This window comes from Kogia breviceps, chromosome 3 (genome assembly GCF_026419965.1).
Source record: "Kogia breviceps isolate mKogBre1 chromosome 3, mKogBre1 haplotype 1, whole genome shotgun sequence".
NCBI classification, from domain to species: Eukaryota; Metazoa; Chordata; class Mammalia; order Artiodactyla; family Physeteridae; genus Kogia; species Kogia breviceps.
Window position 1 is genome coordinate 149,736,645 of NC_081312.1, and position 20,587 is coordinate 149,757,231.

At 53.8% G+C, this 20,587-nt stretch overlaps 2 protein-coding genes across 7 annotated transcripts in view; one reads left to right on the forward strand and one right to left on the reverse strand.

Annotated features, from left to right (window-relative positions):
- ACAN (aggrecan) overlaps positions 1-3,171 on the forward strand; it is a 60,837-nt gene extending 57,666 nt beyond the window's left edge. For all 4 annotated transcript variants that reach the window (XM_067029869.1, XM_059056473.2, XM_067029871.1 and 1 more), the window contains 3 exons: positions 750-894; positions 1,690-1,872; positions 2,246-3,171. In XM_067029869.1, coding sequence (XP_066885970.1) covers positions 750-894; positions 1,690-1,872; positions 2,246-2,322 — 405 coding nt within the window. In that variant the 3' untranslated portion in view covers positions 2,323-3,171. The remainder of the gene's footprint in view (positions 1-749; positions 895-1,689; positions 1,873-2,245) is intronic.
- A 946-nt stretch (positions 3,172-4,117) lies between these two features.
- Positions 4,118-20,043, reverse strand: HAPLN3 (hyaluronan and proteoglycan link protein 3). Of its 3 annotated transcripts, XM_067029872.1 has the most exons (6): positions 19,905-20,043; positions 19,421-19,722; positions 11,696-11,876; positions 9,448-9,816; positions 6,722-7,024; positions 4,118-5,804 (listed from the first exon to the last, which is right to left on the reverse strand). In XM_067029872.1, exons 3-6 carry the CDS (start codon positions 11,817-11,819, stop codon positions 5,518-5,520), a joined length of 1,083 nt encoding a protein of 360 aa, XP_066885973.1. In that variant the 5' UTR covers positions 11,820-11,876; positions 19,421-19,722; positions 19,905-20,043; the 3' UTR covers positions 4,118-5,517. The 3 variants fall into 3 exon arrangements, with proteins under 3 accessions (XP_066885973.1, XP_066885975.1, XP_066885974.1); XM_067029874.1 differs by lacking the exon at positions 19,905-20,043 and having other exon boundaries at positions 11,526-11,876; positions 19,421-19,478; XM_067029873.1 differs by lacking the exons at positions 19,421-19,722; positions 19,905-20,043 and adding an exon at positions 15,530-15,623.
- Positions 20,044-20,587: the final 544 nt, after the last annotated feature.

Consider the following 20,587-nt stretch of genomic DNA (forward strand, 5'->3'; position numbering starts at 1 on the left):
CCGGGAGCCCTGAGATCAGAGATTGTGTCTTGTTCTTGTTCCTTTAGAGACCAGCCCAGGGCTGGACAACTGAATAATGGCATGAAAGGAAGGGTGAGGGATGAGGAAGGCAATAAATGAATGAAGGCAAACCACCAAGAGGGAACATGGAAGCTTTAGAGTGGTTCCTTGCCCACAGAGGACTCGAGTCCACTCAAGGAGACAGACAGACAAATAGAAAGCAACATAGATGCCAGGTGAATAGTACACATAGTAAATGATGGAGGTCAGCAAAGGACCTCAGGGAGGGCTCTCTGGAAGAGGCGAATATGAACAGGGTCATGGGGGAGGGGAGCAGTTACATTAGAGGAAAGGGGACTTGTTTGTCCCTGAGTCAGGCTAGAGGGAGAAGCCTGGGAAGGCAGAGTCTGGACTTGGGAGCCATATCTCTACCTCCCAGTCCTGCCCAAGCAGGCAGCCTGGGTGACCAGCCCCGCTGGCCCATGTGGAAGAGGAGGGCGTCACCAGCTCATTAACAGGGACCGTGAGTCCTGGGGGCTCTGAGTTCCTGATAAGGACCACAGCCAGGCAGTATGAGCAGTTCTTTGGAGGGCGCGTGGGTTCCATGGCACCTGGGACAACCCTGACCAGACTCCCAGCAGTCTTTGCGCCACTGCCAGGAAGGGGCTTGATGGGGAGGGAAAGCAGGGGTCCGGCCAAGCTGTACTGCTGCTGCCCCCTCCTCACCCCTTCCCCACTCCCACCCACAGCAATTTGAGAACTGGCGCCCCAACCAGCCTGACAACTTCTTTGCCACTGGGGAGGACTGCGTGGTGATGATCTGGCATGAGAAGGGCGAGTGGAATGACGTTCCCTGCAATTACCAGCTGCCCTTCACGTGTAAAAAGGGCACAGGTAAGCAGCAGCCTGGGAGGGATTAGCAGCGTGGAGAGAATCAAGACTCCAGGCTCCTGCTGTGTGACCTGGGGCAAGTCACCCGGACTCCTGGCTGTTGAGGTCACCTCACCTGCCCAACTAGCAGATTGGAGCTGACCTGGGGGGCCACTCCCAATACCAGCGTCCCAGAACTGATGGAAAGGGCCAGCCCACTAGGGACAGGGAGAGGGTGAAGGTCACAGGAGGACAGACTCCCCTCCACACATACAGCGCCTTGGATATCAGCACAGAAAGTCACCCACAATCACACATAGGTTGGGAGCCTCCCTCTCTGGGGTTCCCAAGCCCGTCAGTGGTAGAGTCAGAATTTTCAGCCTTGATCATCAGCTTTAAGTCTGTGGACACCTAGGTGCGGGTAGGACACTCCCCACCTGTTCCCACTCCTGGCCCCCAAGGCCTCCTTTAGTTCCCCCTTTCCCCTGCATCACTGTTTTCATAGAGAAGTCACAGACAGTCTGCCCGGCTCTCGCCCTCTTTCCCCACCTTTCTCCCTTTTATTCCCTTACTGCTGCTCTAAATCATCGAGGAACCCAAATGTTAGAACCAGTGTTCTCCAGATTCTTAGTGCAGCATGAAAGCACCCCTTCCCCAGCAGTCAGGGCTCACTGCTGGGTGTTCAGCCTCCGTGCCCCTTCTTTGGGCCCTGAGCCCATCTCCTCACAGCCAGAGGGGGCCATACTGGCTCATGACCAGCATGGGGCATCATGGGAGACCCTCTGAGAGCCCTTCCTGAAGGGTGTGTTTGCCCCTCAGTGGCCTGCGGAGAGCCCCCTGTGGTGGAGCACGCCAGGATCTTCGGGCAGAAGAAGAACCGGTATGAGATCAATTCCCTGGTGCGGTACCAGTGCACCGAGGGCTTTGTCCAGCGCCATGTACCCACCATCCGATGCCAGCCCAGCGGACACTGGGAGGAGCCTCGGATCACCTGCACAGACCGTGAGCATCGCCCCACACAGCGTTACATACCGCCAACACGTCCTCCTCCCTGTCCCCCGCTGTCTGCACCATCCATGGGCTCAATCACAGATGTCCGCTGCACCCCAGGGAGGGCTCACTTGCACTGAGAATGTGAAGATGAAAGCGGGCGGCCCACTTTCCTTTTCAACACCAGCCCCGAAGCCCCTTAGCCCAAGGTGGTTCCAAGAAAAATCAAAACCAAGAAGTGGGTAAAGCCTCAGGCTGCCTTCATGAGCCCATGGTTTCTGCAGGGAGGGGAGCCAGCGGAGAAGAGGCAGGACGGGGAGAGGCTGGGATGGCCCACTTTCTTCCCAGGGTTCACCCAGATGTTTCCATCTCCCTTTCACCCCAGCCTCTACCTACAAGCGCAGACTACAGAAGCGGAGCTCACGGCCCCTGCGGAGGAGCCGCCTCAGCAGGGCCCACTGAGAGGAGCTTCCAGGACGTGCCCAGGATGCTGAGCCCAGGAGCCTTGCCAGGCTGACATCCCACAGGGATGGTGTCCTCTCCTTGTCGCTTTCTGTCATATAAGGAATTCCATTAAAGAAGGAAAAAAAATAAATCCCACATTGTGTGTGCACCCACCCACCCACCCCCAAATCGCCAAAACTGCATCTAATTTTCCTCCCAAATGCCAAAGCAAAGCAAACGTATTGTTACCCGTGGACTGAGTTTAGAGACGTTTCTTCAATCTCCCGTTGTGCCTTTCCAGGGACCAGCGCAGGGACAGGGGGAGAAGGGGAGGGGTTAAGTTAAATAAAGAAGGTAATTTTTTTGTTTCCTGACTTTATCCAAGAGCAGTGCAATCGTTGGTTCTTTCACCTCCAGGGAGAGCTAGGGAGGAGGGAGGAAGGGGCAGAGGCCTGAGGGCATGAAGAGTGCGAACCGCAGCTGAATGTATGGGAAGAGACGGAGTAGGAGGGCTGCGCCATCTGTGCGGGGGGAGAAGCCTGGGGGAGAGGGGGTGGCTTCCGGCCGCAGGTGAGCGGGCAGGAGAGAGCCATCGAGGGATCTTCCGAAGCGTGGGGGTCGGGTTCCCTCCGAGGGTCCCTTTTCCAGAGTCATCTTACCCGGGTCTGCCACCCTAGCAGGTGTGGATCTCGATCTCGGCAGGGCTGGGCAGGGGGCATTTCCTTCCCGGTGGGAGTGCCGCCCAACCCTCCCCCCCCTCCCCCACCCCCGGGACCGTGCAGGCACCAGGGTTCCGTGCACCTATTTATATTTTTGAAAACTAAAGATTATGATAATTATAATGATAATAAAGACATTGGAAGAGATCTATTTCTTTTCTTTTCCCTTCTTTTCTTAATTTAAAGAGAAGGCGACCATGGTCCAGGGTCAACTGAAGGGGCTCTTAGGTATGGGGGCAGTGGGGAAACATTTTGATCAAATGACCCCAAATTCTTGCAAATCCTGTCTGATCAGAAAGTCTGGGACAGTCACACTTGTGGTGCTTTATTTTCACAAGTGTACCTGTGCGTATGATGGATTGTGCGTGTGTGTGTGTGTGTGTGTGTGTGTGTGAGAGAGAGAGAGAGAGAGAGAGAGAGAGAGAGAGAGAGAGAGAGAGAGAGAGAGAGAGACAGCCAACGGGTGCTGTGTATGGATTTGCCAGTTAGCATGCTGTCAAAGAACAACTCAAGTGAGACATCTGGCCACTATCCAGAGTTTGGTCCTCTGATTTACACTGTTTGCTCATATAGGAAGAGTAGATTGGTAGAGAGAGTCCAAGAACAGAAGCAAAATCAGGATTTATAAAAGGGAAGAAAAAAACTGCAGACAGCCTAGGAACAGTGAATCTTGCTTATACATTTTGGAGGTCAAATGGTTAGCTAGCTGCTAGCACAAAGGTCTGGGCATCCTGCCCTTAAGTAGGCTGTAGGATATCAACGAAAACGATTTCGACTGTTTATGGATTTCCCTCAACAGACCTTGAGTCGAGCTGGAGTGTGCACGCCAGGCAGTGACCCTCCGCCAGCCTTCTCCTTAGAAGGCCGGGTCGGCGCCACCCTCTCATCACACTTGCTCAGCGGGCATTGATTCTGTGTTTATGAAGGTGTCTGGGTGTTGGTTAGTGTGTGCCAGTGTGAGTCTGCTAGTGTCTCTTTGGGCGTGTACGTGTGTGGTTGAGTATTTGTTGGTGAATATTTTTGTGTACCCAGGTTACCTGCAGCTCTGGAAAGGATCAGTGAACAAAAGCAGAGGATGCAGCAATGGTCACATAGTAGGAACTCAATAATCATGCAATTTATTGATTAATTAACTGATTCATTGGGAACACAACTGTGTCAGTGGTTTTCAACCTTGAGCCTGCATCAGCATCGAGAGGGCTTGTGCTGGGTCCCACTCCAGAGTTTCTGACTCAGCAGGTCAGGGGTGGGATCTAGAAATTTGCATTTCGAACACATTCCCAGGTGAAGATGGTGGTGCTGGCCACACTTTGAGAAGCACTGGGCTACGTGAAGGATAGAGTGAAGTACTGATTGTGGGTGACAGAGCTGTGCCTGTGCAGAGGCAAAAAGTCTGGTTTCCTGAGGCTGACATGGGGGGCAGGGGGGGACAGAGGGTGAGGCCCAGAGAGGGCTGGTCTCCAAGATCCTCTGCAGGGCACAGCTTCCTCTGGTCTCCCGAGAGGTACCTCCCACTCTTGTGCTGTGTCTGCACAGACTCACAGCCGGGAGTGGGATGGTGGGAGGGCGAGCCAGCACCTCCAGCTGCTAGGCCAGCCCCGGAGGCAGGGTGTCCCCAGGGCAGGCAAGGCCAGACCACGGCAGCCCAAAGTGCAGACCATGGCGTTTCCCACCCACTCCAGTGGACAGACCCAGTCGACCTTTGAAGTCTGGGACAGAAGGGTCCCCCATTCCCACCGGGCAGGGAGCTGGGCCCTAAGCCTGAATGAGATAAAGAGTGAGACCCAGAGCACGGACTCGGGGTGAAGGAAGGGGTCACAGCACCATTTATTGTACAAAAAAAGTAGACACACCTGAGGGCTGCTCCCCAAATAGGGAAAAATGAGAACAAAATATGGACTCTTTGGAACTAAGAAAGGAAAAAATGAGGAGGAAAGTCTCTCTCTTCCCTGGTATGTCACACAGAAGCCCAGGGACCCACTTCCAGCCCTAGCTCCTCTGCCATGCTGATGTGGGCCAGCTGCTTGCCAAAGAAGTACGAGAGGGCAGGAGGCTGCAAGGCCCAAAGCCCAGCTCCAGAGCCACCCTGGATGCCCTCTCCTCCCTCAGGCTGAGGCGGAGGGAGGATTGCAGCCACCACGCCCTGGCATCTCGTGCCACTGCCAGCTCTGGGCGCCAGCCTCCCAGGGGCAGGGAAAGGGGCTGGACTCAGCAATGGCAGAGAGCCCTCGTGAGCCCATGAACCTCAAAGGTCCTGGAGGAGAGGGACAGGAGAATTCATGGAGGGGGAGAGCCTTGGGGTGTCTACCTGAGTAAAGGGAAGATCTGGGATCGGTGGGATTTACAAAAAAATAGTATTTAAAAAATTTTTAAGTTGAAAAGTATAAAAACAAAATGAAAATTGCCCCAACCTGCAAGGGAAAATGAACTACTCGATAAATAACAGCCCGTGAGGGGATGGGGTAGGCGTGAGTACAGAGCTAGAGCCCGGGTGCTAGCGGGGCCGGTAGCAATAGACGCCATACTTGCGGCTATGTGGGTCTGGGAAACCGAAGCTTCGGACCCCAGGCTCCAGGGACCCACAGTTGCGACGTGGGTGAGCCACAGGGTAGCGGGCACTGCCATCTGCCAGCCAACCAGCGTCGCAACGGTCCAGGCCGTGGAACTTCCAGGCAGCAAAGAGCTGGCCCACCTTGGCGATCTGGGCACCGTCTTCCTGGCAGGCCTCCTTTGCCTCTGCCAGTGTCAGCTTCTCAGGGTGCTCGAGGTAGTACACCTGCCCTGTGGGATGTGGGGTGTGAGAGCTGGGCAGTGGAGTGGGCAGCCAGAGAAGACAACAGGGCCTGGAGCAATGCCAGCCCATCCAGACCCCACCAACCAGCCCCCAAAGACCTGACAGCTCTCTGAGCCTAGGGAGATGCCAGGCTGTGGGCATCCCCGTGGATACTGTTGGGGGATAACTTCCCAGTCCTCATCCCCTCTCCGAGAGTGCCATCCTACCTGCCATGGGGCTGGGGTTCCTCCAGTCATATCGGTACTCCACCCCAGCCTTCCCTAATTGCACCCTGGGCTGGTGCCCCACCTCTGCTGGACCAATCAGAGTCTCTCATTCACTCAGACATTTACTGAGCACCTACTATGTGCCAGGCACTTTTCTGAGCACTTGGGATATGGCACGGAACCAATTTGTTTTTATTCATTTATCTTCCCATGAAATGAGCTCCTTTGTGAAACACAGACTGTTTTATTTGTTTATGATGACTAGTGCCTAGCCTTGGCCCCAGAACATAGTGGGCACTCAGGAAATGTTTGATGAATGACTAAACCAATGATTGGTGTGAAGCAACAGCAGCAAAGCACTCAAAACTCAGCTGGGGGACTTCCCTGGTGGCCCAGTGGTTAAGACTCCGCACTCCCAATGGAGGGGGCATGGGTTCAATCCCTGGTTGGGGAGCTAAAATCACGCATGCTGCAAGGCGCGGCCAAAATAAATAAATAAAATAAAGAGCATCCCTAATGAACACCAGGAAACTTAAAAAAAAAAAAAAAAAAAAAAAACCTCAGCTGGACATGGCTTCAACACGTGCGGGTGCTCCAGACCTCCAGGTAAAGGTGCCAGCAGGGTGGGCAGAGAGGTCTGAAAGCTCCGCAGACGCTGCCCTTCCATCCGCAGGCTTGTGCTCAGCCATTCCACTCACCCCTGAGGGCAGCAGCAAAGCAGAACACATCATAGCGGTGCAGGCGGCGGTGGCGTGGGCCATAGCTGCGCACGCCGGGTGCCAGGCCCAGGCCACCGCAGGGGTGTCGGGCCTGCGTGATGGGGTACTGCACAGAGGCGTCCTGCAGCCAGCCTGCGTTGCACCAGTCCAGGCCTTCCTCCCAGGCCCGGAACAGCTGCTCAAAGGAAGCCACCACCGCATCCTGTTCCTCGCAGGCCCACTGGGCCTCGTGGAAGTTGAACTGGTAGCGCCCTTGGGGGTGCTGGTAAGGGAAGACCACACCTGGGGAGGGAGGAAAAAGCAGCTTGAATGGTCCCAGCTGATTGGAGACCCAAATCTACTGGGACAGATGCTCCCCTCAACACACACACACACACACACACACACACACACACACACACACACACACAATCCCTCAGAAAAACTCTGTAAACCTGTCATCTCCTGTCCAACATCCAAATCTGAGGCAGAGCCTATATCTGCTTTACACCTCCCTCCCAGAGCTAGACTGGCACACAGCAGTACTCAGAAAACGATTAGCTTGTTAAGGTAATGAATTAATCAGCTAACTAATATCCCCAACTACAAAATGAGACTAAGGCCTAATTCACAGGGCTGTTGCAAGAACCCCAGTGCTATGGTCTCAATGTGTTCCCCCAAATTCAGATGTTTAAATCCTAATGCCCAATGTGATGGTATTAGGAGGTGGGGTCTCCGGGAGGTGATTAGGTCAGGAGGGTGGGATCCTCATGAATGGGCTTACTGCCCTTTTAAAAGAGACTCCAGAGACCACCCCCCACCCCCAGCCCCTTCCACCGTGTGAGGACACAGCGAGAAGTCTGCAGTCTAGCAGAGGGCCCTCACTTGACCATGCTGGCACTCTGATCTGGGACTTCCAGCCTCCAGAAATGTGAGAAATGAATTGCTGCTGTTGCTTATGTCGCCCACACTGCGGTATTTTATTACAGCAGCCTGAACCAAGACACCAGTGAGGAGGTACTGCCATCTACAGGAGAGGGAGCACTGTTGGGCTCTGGCTCTCCCTGTCGGTAGCTGAGACCTCATCATCTACATTAACGCTAACATTAATGTGGAAGCTTCTTAGGAGAATACAAGTTTCCATGTGGGACAGGCGGAGTTCAGGGGAAGAGGAGGGATGGTAAAAGGTCTTAATAAAGGGGAGGCTCAAGGTCAGGGAGGTCCTGGGCAGCGGGCTTCCCTTTCTGGTGCCAGAGTCTTATAGGTACCATAGGCTCCCTCAAAAGTCACCATTCATGTTTGAAACTTTACCGTAATAAAAAAATTTTTAAACACCCTAGATCCAGTCTCTACCAAGTCAGATGAAACCTTAAGGAGAGGCGGTGTCCCTAGTGCCTGGGACTGGCATTGTTTAGAAGCAGGGCCTGGAGTCCTTAGAATCTCCTTCCTGTGGCCAGGGGCCTGGGAACATCTGGGCCCCACACCCCCAATATCACCTGAGGCAGGAAGCCAGGCCCCTGGGCAGAGCCAGGTTGAGGGGGCAGAGAGGCCCCTGGGCCTCGACAATCAGCACACAACCTTCATGTGTGTTTGCAGGCGGCTTATTTCATGCCTGGTTCCATCCCAAATTCCCAGCCCTTCCAGCCGCAGGAACACGGTGAGGGCTCCCTGTTTCTCTAGGCTGCTTCTGCGGTCCCCAGACAAATGGCTCTCACAGGCTCCCTCCTATCCCCCACCATCCCCAACTTCATAGGCCACCTCTGGGCCACCATCTAAGCCACGTGGACTGGGGATGCGGCTGATGATGGCAAAGATCTGCACTGAGTGATAGGCCTTTGACTCACATTTATCCTCATCTCCTCGAAGGAGGTAAAGGAGGAACTACCCTTGTTCTTCACTTTACATGTGAGGGGACTGCAGCTCTGGGGGTGAAGCACTGACCCAGGGTACCACAGCTGGGAAGGGATGGACATGGAGTCAGGTCACCCTTCTCTACATACCCACCAGTTGCCTCCCTAACAGGTAGGAGATATATGAGGACACACAGCCCCATCCTAGGGACAGAGAAGGTAGGAGTCATGTAGAGATCACAACAGGGACCCATACATAAGATCTAGTATGTAGAGTTTGGCTGGCTTACACAGCACTGGTTTGCTTTTTTTTTTAGTTAGATTTCACATAAAAATATAAGCTTCTCTCTTCAAATCAGAAAATCTGGCTGCACTAGGCCTGTTTCTGATGTGGCATCGTCAGCTGGGCCTGAATAGAGCAGCTCCTTTCGGATGGGATGAGGGGTCAGGAGTGTGCCCCAGTCCCCCCACCATTCCCTATCACTCACCCTGGGCTGCCTCATTTGCTTGTGTTGCCTGCCAACCCTGCTTGAATCTCAGCTCTGTCTCCATCAGCTGTGTGCTGCGCTCTTGTCCCCCTCTCTCTGAACAGGATGTGAGCAAGAGGAAGTAGGGAGTAGTGGATTCTGGAGCCTGACTGCCTGAGGTCAAACCCCCTACTCGGCCATTTATGAGCTGTGTGACCTTAGGTAAGTGACTTGACCTCTCTGTGCCTCCGTTTTTTCAGCTGTACAATGGGGCTGAGAATAAGAGCAGCTTCCTCCTGAGGTTGTTCTGAGGATTAAACGTTTATCTGCCGAAAGCACAGAGGTTTGGATGCTTTCTCAGAGCCCTCTCCCTGTAGCTCCCAGGACCCAGCCCCCATTGGGTTCTCACCCCGCAGCTCCAGCTCCACCAGGCCACTTTCATCCTCCAGCCCATCAATGACCTCGCAGCGGTAGCGCCCATAGTCCTCCAGCCTCAGGTCCCGGATCTCCAGTGACACTTCACGCTCCCTCTCCTGCCACAGACGCACCCGGCCTCGGTAGTCTCCGAAGGCGCGGTGCCTCAGCCCAATAGCCACCAGCACGTCCTGCTCCGGGGCTCCATTCTCCGACAGTTTCCACCATTTGATGCGTACGGGCCTAGGAGAGACCAGGGCCGGCTCGTAGTGGTAGCGGCAGGGCAGGGTCACGTTGGCCCCACGGTAGGAGAACAGGATCTCCTCAGGCGTCTCTACCACCAGCTTCACTCCATTGAAGATGCCTGAGGGGAGAGGCGGGTGCAGATGGGGACCCGCTGCAGCACGTCTGTACCCCTGCAAAGGCCAAACCCACCCTCACTCCCAGCTCCCGCCAGGCCCAGGAGTTCTAGATTGCAAGAATGGCCGCAGTGCTGCACCCCTCCCTATATCCACACACTCTGCAACGCAACTTTACATCTCCTTCCATCAGGAGGTGACTCTATGCCTGCCCCGGCCACCTTGAATCCTTGCTGGCCCTGCCACTTGCTTTGACCAAATGAATGTGGTGGAAGTGACTGTTCTGTGGTGCTTGCTCTGAGCCGAGGCTCCAGGAGGCCCTGCTGAGGCTACTCTTTCTCCCGGAACCTTGCCAACCACCATTAGAACAAGACTGGGCTCACCTGCTGGGTGAGACCACACAGAGAGCGGAGACAAGCCATCCCAGCTGAGGCCATCCTAGACTAACCAGCCCCCAGCTGATCTGCCTGCCAACCGCAGGCACGCTCAATTAAGTGAGCACAGCCAAGATTGAAGAGATGGCGCCCAGCCCAAAATGCTGACCAAAATGGAATCATGAGCAAAATACATGGCTGTTGTCTTAAGCCACTAGGTTTGTTAGGTATAAGAAGCAAACTGGGGGACTTCCCTGGTGGTCCAGCGGTAAAGAATCCGCCTTCCAATGCCGGGGACTCCGGTTCGGTCCCTGGTTGGGGAACTAAGATCCCACGTGCTGCAGGGCAGCTAACCCTGCGCACCACAGCTGCAGAGCCCACGCACTCTGGAGCCCGCACGCCACAGCTAGAGAGAAAATATCCGCACACCACAACTAGAGAGAAGCCCATGCACTGCAAGGAAGATCCCACGTGCCACAACTAAGACCCGATGCAGCCAAAAATTTAAAAAAGATAAAACAGAAAATATTTTTTTTAAAAAAAGAAGCAAACTGGTGTAGCGGGCAGCAAGAGCACCCCCAGATGGGTGGGTGGCTGGGACTCTAATCCCCCTGAGTCTCCTTCCCTAACACACTGGCCACAGGAGACCACAGCCTGCCCTTCACTCTCTGTCCACTGTCCACCACGACTCTTCCCAAACACCCGGAAACACAGGTGAGATGAGGCCAGGACTTCTAGAGATTATAGTCAGGGCTCAGAGGGACAAAGAAACACAGAGCCTCCCATGCACCACAAGAACCAGGCTTATGGGCTAAGGCTGGCCCATCTCTAACTTGAGGCCCTCTATAGGGGCCTCATGGTCTCATGGCCTTGGGTCTGGACTTGAGACCTTGGAGGTACACAGGGTGGGGGCAGGGGGTAGCCTCGGGGGTAAGCAGGAGACAGACAGGGAGGGTCCCTGCAGAGGAGCTCATGCTGAAAAACAGCTACATCTAACAAGGCCTCGCCTATGTCAGGGTTTCTGTGAGGATCATATGAGGTAACATATGTAAGGCACCTAGAAGCATGCCTGACACAGAGTAGATGTGTAAAACCACTGATAAAAAGTCACCTGCCCAAAGCCACATAGCCAGTAAGCGGCAAAATTGAAATTCAGACTCACATCTCCCTAAGCCCAAACCCCCTTTCCAGTGGGGAGACCTGGGCAGGTCATGTTTAAGCAGAATCTTGGAATATTCGGCAGGACTTTGGGGAAAGTATAAAAAGCAAAAATGACTGTCCTACAGTGCACTTGGCTCCGCATGTGAGAGCCCAGCAGACACGGAGTAACCAAACCACACCTGTTCTGCTCATCTTAGAAATGAGGCTGGAGCACTGCACAGCTGGGAGAGGGGCTGCTGGCTTCATACCCTCGCCCCTGCCCCAACCTGGAACCTGCACATCACTGCAGGGGCCAGGACAGGTCTTCGTCACCTGGCCGAGCCAGAAGTTGACCCAGGCGGCCACCCACCTTCTCCGTGGCCCTGGCCCGGGCTCCAGCCGTTAGGACTGTTGGAGTAGTAGAAGCCGTTGTAGAAGGGCAGGCCCGAGACGCAGCGCAGCGGAAGCAGCAGGACGAGGAGCGGCAGGCCCATGGCGCCGTGCGCGTGGCGGAGCCCAGGCGTCCCAGGGAAGGCTGGGGCTGGGGCAGACTGGGAAGAGGAGAAAAACAAGCCAGTGAGAGAAGCCCTGAGGCAGGGGGACGGGGATCCCTGGGTTCCAGCACCCACTCATTCGCTCGATCGACAGGAAATTGTAGAGCATCTTCTGTGTGCCAGGCACCCTTCTCGAGGCCAAGGAGACAGTGGTGATGAGCTAGACAAGGTCCCTGCCTCAGGGGACTGCACCCTGCAGGCAAGATGGGCAACAAGCAAGCCAACAAGTCCTAAACAGGAGTTAGGAGGCAGCAAAAAGACCATGGAGAAAATTAAGCAGGATGATATGACAGTATCACTATTTTTCAAACACCGGGATTGAATTGGAAAAGTTGTGAGTGGCATTTTTTAATGACATCCAAGAGACTAGACTAGACTAGAAAACATCAGGTTGCATTCACAGTTAGTGAAGATGAGTCCTGCACTGCAGAGCTTTTGTTTCAGTCCAGAAACACCTGTAGGGATGAGGTGGGGGGGGGGTCACAGTGTGAAATTATTTCTTATCCTGGGTCAAGGTTAAAAAAAAAATTTAATACTATCCTAGAATACTTCTGTGGGGCTATTCCAGGTTCAGTGGATATGCAAATAAAATAGGCAGCTGGCCCATGGGCTGTAGTTTGTTGATTCCATTTTTTTTATTGCATTAAAATATTATATCTTTTAAAATTTTATTTTATTTTTGGCTGCGTTGGGCCTTTGTTGCTGCGCACAGGCTTTCTCTAGTTGTGGTAAGAGGGGGTTACTCTTCGTTGCAATATGCAGGCTTCTCATTGCGGTGGCTTTTCTTGTTACGGAGCACGGGCTCTAGGAGCGCGGGCTTCAGTAGTTGTGACTCGTGGGCTCTAGAGGGCAGGCTCAGTAGTTGTGGCGCACGGACTGAGTTGCTCCGCGGCACACAGACCAGGGCTCAAACTCGTGTCCCCTGCATTGGCAGGCGGATTCTTAACCACCGCACCACCAGGGGAGTCCCAAAATATTATGTCTTGATTATTGAGTTTTTTTTCACACACACTCCCCTCCCTTAAATTTGCACATGAAGCTAGTGCCTCACTCACCTCCCCCCATCCCTGCCCTGCTCATTGCCATTTACTGAGTACTCTCAACAATTAAAAGGCCGGGTCACACCTTGGAGGAGCTCAGTCCAGGGAAGGGGCAGAGTCATAGGCAGGAGATATCGTGTGGTGAGTACAAAGATAAGGTACAGAAAACTAGACTGAAGACACAGGAGGTAGCCAGGTGGAAAAGGACAGCAGGGTTTGCCCAGGAGGGGGCGCAGCAAGTGCAAAGGTTCAGAGGCCAGAGAGCATGTGGAGGGCTGGGGTGTGTTGCCAGTTGTCCATTTGTGCCCCCCCCCCCCGACGCCCTGGTCCATCTCTGCTCTTTTCTGCCCTGCACTGATCACTCCTCCCAAGCCCCCAGGCCCTCTGGCTTCCAGCTAGATTCAGCCAACAGGAGGCACACACGGGAGGTGGGCAGGAGGGGAGAGAGGTTGTGTCTCTGCAGTACCAGTGTCCCGTCAGGATCACAACTCTGCCGGGAGGCTCCTCTCCCCAGCACCACTCTCATGGCTCTGTAACACTCTTTCCTCCCCTTTCCCCTAGAGGCCAGGGGGGCACCGACTGCCATTGCTTGTCTCTGCACCCCAACTCCTTAGTTTGTTGGCTTTCCTCTCTAAATGTCATCGCATCATTAGAATCTCTTTATTGGAAACATCTAGGGTGAATTCTGCTTCCTGCCAAGGCCCTGGCTGATATAGGGGAAAGGAGGGGAGAGGGGTCGGCAGGACCAGAGTCTAGATGCCCGTGTGTGTCAGACTCAGCAGCCTGTCCTTTGTCCCCAAAGCCCTAGGGTGCCAGTAATGGCTTTAAGCAGGGGAGCCACAGGATCAGACCTACATCTTAGAAACATCCCTCTGGGGGCTGAGTGGAAAGTAGGGCAGAAAGACCAGAGTTGACAGCAGGCATTTGGAAGTATGACTATGATTATCATGCAGCAACGTGGAAAGTGCTTAGGGTGTCATTTAGAATAGACAAGGCAGAACATAGACTTGCCACTCTGCTACGATTGTAAGTGTGTGGCCCTAAGAATGCCTGTGAACAGGAACCGAAAGGGGAGGGAGCAGCAAAAGGAAAGAAAGGGAGAGGAAGGGAGGGAGGAAAAAGAAAAATGCATTGGCCTGAAAGGGTGGTGGGATTGTGAAGGAAACATTCTTGTTTCCAGAACAGTTAGGAGCTCTTGCTGGAGAGGAAACCACATTTGAGTCTCTTCATGAACGTAGCTTAGCCACACTTGGCCTAAGAAATAACTCCACAGGGTTGCTATGATCAGCATAAAAATATTAACAGCTGACTTTAATGAGCACTTACTATCTCACTTAATTCTCACCACAACCTCTAGAGGTGGGACCTATTGGTATCCCCATTTTACAGATGGGAAAATCAAGGCACAGAAAGATTATTAAATAATCTGCCCAAGGTCATCCAGCTAGGAAGCAGCAAAGCCAGGATGTGAACGCACTCCAGCTCCAAAGCCTGGAACCACAATATCAAACTAGGGAAAGTGATATGTATAAAGCACATAGTCCAGTGCCTGGCACAGAGCAGGTCCTCATAGGAGTTAGTTTCCTTTCCCTTCCTTGGGTTTCCATGTTTAGAATGCAGAGAAAAGTGGAATGAGGTTGGAGAGGCTGGATGTCCCAGGGTCCACCCTGTCCCTGAGCACCCAGAGCCTCCCGGAGCAGAGGGGCTCCCCAGCCTCCACCTGCAACGTTTCCAGCCTCTTTCTAGCACTTCGTCTAGTACAGATGCTCCCCAGTGAGAAACAGCTTCCCCAGGATGAGCAAATGCAGGCATTTCTGCCACAAAGTGATCTTCGCCTGCCTGGAAAAAAAAAATGTGTATTTTTGTAAAATCATGCATTAAAAAATAACAAGGTTAGGGGAAAAATAAGTTTGGGGCAGACTACTCAAAACATATGCAACTTTATAACCAGACCACTAACAAAAACAAGAGCAATCCTTAAAAAAAAACACCCAGCATCGTTAACACTCCACTGACACTGGCCCCCACGTCCCATCAATCAGTCCTTTGCAGACTTCACCCACCACTGGTGCAAGTGCTTCTTCCTTCAACATGTAGGTCCTTGGGGGCATTGGATTCCAATTTTGGTAAATTCCAATGATTTACCAAAATTAAAAATCTGACACAGGGTGAAGTCACCTTCTTCAATGTTTTGTTTTGTTTTGTTTTAACACAGAGGAAATGTCTTTGCAACTTCTTCAGCTGGTTCCAACTTTTATCAGAAAACTTTATGCTAAGTTCTGTTTAGCAGCTAAACCAGCTGTACAGGCATTCCTCCCTCATCAAATCTATTGCATCCTTGAGTTGGGATGGCAAGAGTTTGGATATTGAGAATTTGGGGGATCCAGGTAGGGAGGGATGCTGTGTTATTCAAATCTATTTGGTTTCTGTGTTGGACAGTGAATAGCAAGCATTTGGATAGCGAGGGACATCTGTATTAAAGAAAGGCACTTTCTGCAGGACTGGCAGCATTTATCTTAAGGAATTCATACATTGCTAAGGTTTTCTCTTTCATTGTGAGAACTCTTGTTTCAGTCACTCCAATACATTAGCGAGCTGGAAAAAACTCACCACCAGACCAATGCGATTCCATGTTTTACTGACGTTGTTCCCCCAGGGTTCTCACCAACCACGGATGAGGTAATTCACAGTTCGGAAACACGAGCTGAGGCAGAACAGACCGTTGCACCTTCTGGTGTCTCCAGAACCAGAGTTCTGCCCTCCAGAACCGCAGAGCGTAAGTCTCCGAGGCACCCTTTCCCAGCCTCAGAGACCCCGGCACACACTCACAGCCTTGAGCCTGGGCAACACACTTTCTCCCTGGCTTTTAAAGGGCTTCCACATCCAACAGCTCCCTTGATCCTCCCAAGAGCTCCCCACCCCCACCCTGATCAGCAAGGAGAATTTCATTCTCCCCAACTCATCCACAAGTGAATTAAGTGAACAGAGACACCGAGGCATGAAGCAACTGTCTAAAGGTGACACGGCCTGGAGGTGGTAGAGGCAGGACTCTGTTGAACTGTTTTTAGCCAATCTCCATAACAATATGTCATACTTAAGGGCTGCCTTCTACTTGTCAACACACTTTCATGAACATCATTGCTTATAGGCCACACAATGTCAGAATTATTATCCCCATTGTACAGACCAGGAAACTGAGATTCAGAAATGCTAGGTTGTGGGCTTCCCTGGTGGCACAGTGGTTGAGAGTCCGCCTGCCGATGTAGGAGACACGGGTTCGTGCCCCGGTCCGGGAGGATCCCACGTGCCGCGGAGCGGCTGGGCCCGTGAGCCATGGCCGCTGAGCCAGCGCGTCCGGAGCCTGTGCTCCGCAACGGGAGAGGCCACAACAGTGAGAGGCCCGCAAACCGCAAAAAAAAAAAAAAAAAAAAAGAAATGCTAGGTTGCTTGGCTAAGGTTACCCAGGTAATAGATGAAGGAGCTGGGACTTGACCGCATTCATTCAAAAGATATTTATCATGCGTTTACCATGTGCCAGGCATGGTTCTAGGCACTGGTATTACAAACCAGGGGTCCTTGTGGGGTTTACCCTCTAGTGAGGGAGACGGACAATAAACACGATGTGGGATAATGTGATGTGAATGAACATGTGGCATGTGACAGAAGAGGATGAAGCAGGGGGTGGGGGGGTCCTGTCAACAGAATGGGTCAAGAAGGCCTCCCTGAGAAGGGGATGGGCAGTGAAGGCATGAGCTTTGAAAATCCCAGGAAAAAGCTTTGCAGGAAGAGGGAACAGCAAGGGCAAAAGCCTATGGCAGGAACAGCTTGAAGGCCAGTAAGGTTGGAGCCCAGAGATAGAGAAAGGGAGGGTGGCAGGAAATGAGGTCCAAGTAGCAGTCACAGGCCCCAGGCTGTAGCCCAGAAGGGAAGTTACGGAAGAGTTTTCCACAGAGGAGTGTCATGAATCTGATTTACATTCTAAAAGGATTATTCTGGTTATCTTTGTACCTCAGTCAAGTGCATTTCCTCATCCTGGCTCTTCCTTTCCAGCTACAAACAGCCCTAGTTCTCTCCATTACTTCTCCGGTCTGAGCACCCACCTTGGTTTACTCCCTGGCTTATTAACGCAGCTGCAAATGGAGAGGTGTGATCTGGTTAACAGACCTCTGGGGTGTCGACCCAGCAGTCAAGCAACCTTAGAATAGGTGGGGGAATGCCAGGAAAAACAAAATGAGTCTGAAGGAAAGATCAGCCTGTGTCCAGGAGCTACAACCCTCCTTAGGAGTAGTGACCCTGGGCAAGTCATTGGACTCATCTGAACAGAAGTTTCCTTGTCTCCAGAGAATACTAACAGAATACTAACAGGCTCAGGGGCTGAGAACAAGGACCACCCTGAATGTCAAGGCTAAAACACAGAACAGAGTCCTGGGTGTGAATCAGGGGTGGTAACTGCTGCCTAGTTGCTGCCCTGCCCCGGGCCAATCCCCAACCACAACCACTAAGGGGAGCGATGGACGGCCTCTGCTCCCTGAGGCTAGCTACCCCGGCCATCAGCCCCTCAGGACCACCACAGAGATGTCACCAGCTGGAAGGCCCATGTTCAAGTCCAGCCCAGTCACCTTGGCAGTGAGCGGCTACAGCTGATTTGGGGCGCCCAGACTTGGCCACACAGATCTGGGCCCAGCATTAGGGCTGGACACACCTGCATCCTGCTGTGTGACCTTGGGCAAGTTACTCAACCTCTCTGAGCCTCCACTTCTTCCCCTGTAAAAAATAATTATAGTAGCACCTCCCTGTGGGTCTGTGGTGAGAATTATAAAGATGAATTTTCTTCAGCCCCTGACACACAGCAGGTGCTCAACAAATAGTAGCTAATACATGTTGGCGGAAGACATAGTGACAGGCTTCGGGCTCTCGAATCAGATTGGCCACCTGGAATCAGTTCTGGTTCCACCCACTTACTAACAGTCTGTCGCTGGGCAAGTCACGGAGCCTCAGTTTCCTCATCTGTAAAGTGGTAGTCAACAATAATACCAACCAGAAAACCTTTTTGTGAAGATTAAGGAAGAGAATGGCTACTGAGCACTTTGAAAACTGCCTGGAGGGGGCAAGCACTCCAAAAATATTAGCTATGATTACTACTGTTAACAGTTTACAAAGTGAGTCTCACAAGATTTCAGTAGATTGTTCTCTCTCATTGTCTAGAAGAGAAGCAGCCACTGTTGGGAAAACTGAGGCCAAGGGAGGTGAAGACCCAAGGCTTTATCTTCGGAAAACAGGTTAGAGAAAATTTAGGTCTCCTGACGGCCCATCCCTTGCTTTTCCTAGCACCACTTGCCTTGGGACCCCTCCACACACCGGAATAAGCTGAACCCTGACTTGGAAGGAAGATGGAGCTCCACGGGACCACCCCGACTACACAGCTGGGAAGTACAGGTCTCCCAGACACCAGCAGAGGGCAGCATTGCTCTCCAGGTCGCCAGCAGACCCGGCTCCCCGAGAGGAATTTGACTTCGGTGCCCCCTGTTTGGGCAAGGCTTACAAGGGCCTTTGAAACCTGCAGTTCCCGGAAGGTGGAAGCTGGAGGTGTTTCCTACCAGCATTCCCAGCCCACTGGCCCAGGCAAGGCTGCGGGAAAGGGGCCAGGGCGCCTCTCAATCACCTCCCCCCGCTGCAGAGGGCAAAGGCACTCCGGAGGTCGGCGCCGGACGCCAAGGTCCAGACCGGGTCACAGGCTGCTGGAGGCCACCCAGCGAGCTGGTGACAGAGCTGGCTCCAAGTGCCCGGAGCTGCTTCCTTCCTGGCTGCTCAAAAGCCCTAAATTCCTCCCGGAGCGAACCCATCTCCCGCCCAGGGCTCTACCCTCCGCCCTCCCCGCCCCTCTGCTGTCCCTAAGACAGAAACCCCCGGTGAACCCGGGCCTGAAACCGACAGGCACCCACTGCGCTTTCCCTGGGATGGCCAGAGCAGGCCGGCAGAGGCCGAGAGGCGCAGGTCCGCCTGCCCGCTGCCTCACGAGTTGTCCCCAGCCCCTGCCAGGGTTCCCGCGGCCCCCGGAAGCATCGGACAGATGCCCCGGGGCAGAGCCTGGCGGGCATTGCGCTGTGCTGGAGGCTGCGGGACAGCGGCAGGATGAGACAGGAAGGGACCCGGTGGCTCCCGGTGGCTCCCGGTGGGAAAGAGGGGACCCGGGTAGTGGTCTCGGAGGCCACTGGTTTCCCTCGGCATTTGCCTCCTCGCGGGGTCTATGCACAAAGGTCCCAGGAGAGTCAGCCTGCGCCCCGCGCTGCTCTCAACCCACTGGAGCCGAGGGAGCTCCCCACACCGGCGCTGGCGATCACAACCCAGCTCTGCTCTGGCCCCACGGTGCCCAGCTCACTCCTCCGGCCGGTTCCCTAACCCTGCCCCGGGAGGCGTGGGGCCTGCAGGAGACCCAAAGCGGGAAAGGAGGAACTGGCCCACAGGGGGGCCCAGGAGCCCGGCCACCTCTGAGCCACTTACCGTCCCCAGGCGGCTCCTCGACGTCTCGAGCGCTCCAGGCTGCGGGCTGACAGGGTCCGAGGAATCAGGCGGATTTGGGGATCTTGAATGGCCAGAAAGGAAGCGGCAGCGGACAAATCCCCGCGCTCCCGCCGGGCCAGCCCCTTAAAGGAACACACGCCCCTTTCCCTCCCTCGGGCTGGGCCCAAAGGGAGGAGGTGCTACAGACTTGGGCTATCTCCAGACTCGGCTGGAAACCACCCAACCCGCAGAGCTGCTGGCCGCACTGCGAAGGGAGTATCCAGGAGTTGAGGCTGTCACATCTGGGAGAAAGAAGTGGGAGAGGATGGAAGAGGACAGTTTGTAGAGGGAGGGTCTCATTAGAACGCTCCGGTTTACCAAAAGCATTGGGACTAAGCAGGTGGAACCCCTCTCCACACTGCAGGTGGACTATGGCTGCCCCCCACCTTCAGGAGAGGGAGGGGTGAGAGTTCTGTATACCCACCTTTCCCCCTATAGAAGGCAAGGGGGCGCTGACATCCCTCCTGCCTCTGAGTTTGACCGTCAGGAAATCACCAGTCAGCCTCTTAACTCAGTGTCAGGCACAGGGATGCTGTCCATAGTAGGTAGGGCTTGAATGAACCCTGGGAGGAGGGGGAGCACAGGATGGGGGATGGTGATCCCAGCAGCCCACGGGGGGGGTGGGTCAGAAGCCTTTCTGACTGGTCCTCCAACAGGGGTGACCCTACCTTAGAATCCTGACATCTGTCAGCACAGCCATCAAGCAGCCACCTCCCAGGATGCCTGTTTGGACAGGGTGTTTTCTTTCCCCTCCAGACAAACAGGAGGCCTGGCCTGGACAGCCCCTTCGTTTCCTCAGCAGCAAAGCCTAAGGAGGTCCTTCAGCCTTGGCCAAGTGGTCACTGAACCCAGAGCCTCTTCCTAAATACACCTTGACAGCGTGTGTGTGTGTGTGTGTGTGTGTGTGTGCACGTGCCCGCACACACACGCATTACATACACACAGCCAGGAGCAAATCAGAGCACAAAGAGCTGTGGTGGACAAGGCTAAATTGCACAAAGTGAATGCCAGCTTGATGAGCAAAAGGGAGCCAATGAAAGTTCCTCCATAAGGAAGAGAGACCAGTCTGTGCAGTGGATGCAGGATGGATTGGAGGGGGAAGTAAAC

What these genes read in the sequence shown, in the direction of transcription:
- HAPLN3 (XM_067029872.1), bottom strand. Translation starts at nt 11,819, where the DNA reads ATGGGCCTGCCGCTCCTCGTCCTGCTGCTTCCGCTGCGCTGCGTCTCG. An exon ending in GGGCCAGGGCCACGGAGAAG is followed by an intron (nt 9,817 to 11,695) that starts GTGGGTGGCCGC and finishes CTCTCCCCTCAG; the next exon opens with GCATCTTCAATGGAGTGAAG. An exon ending in GGTGGAGCTGGAGCTGCGGG is followed by an intron (nt 7,025 to 9,447) that starts GTGAGAACCCAA and finishes CTCCCTCCCCAG; the next exon opens with GTGTGGTCTTCCCTTACCAG.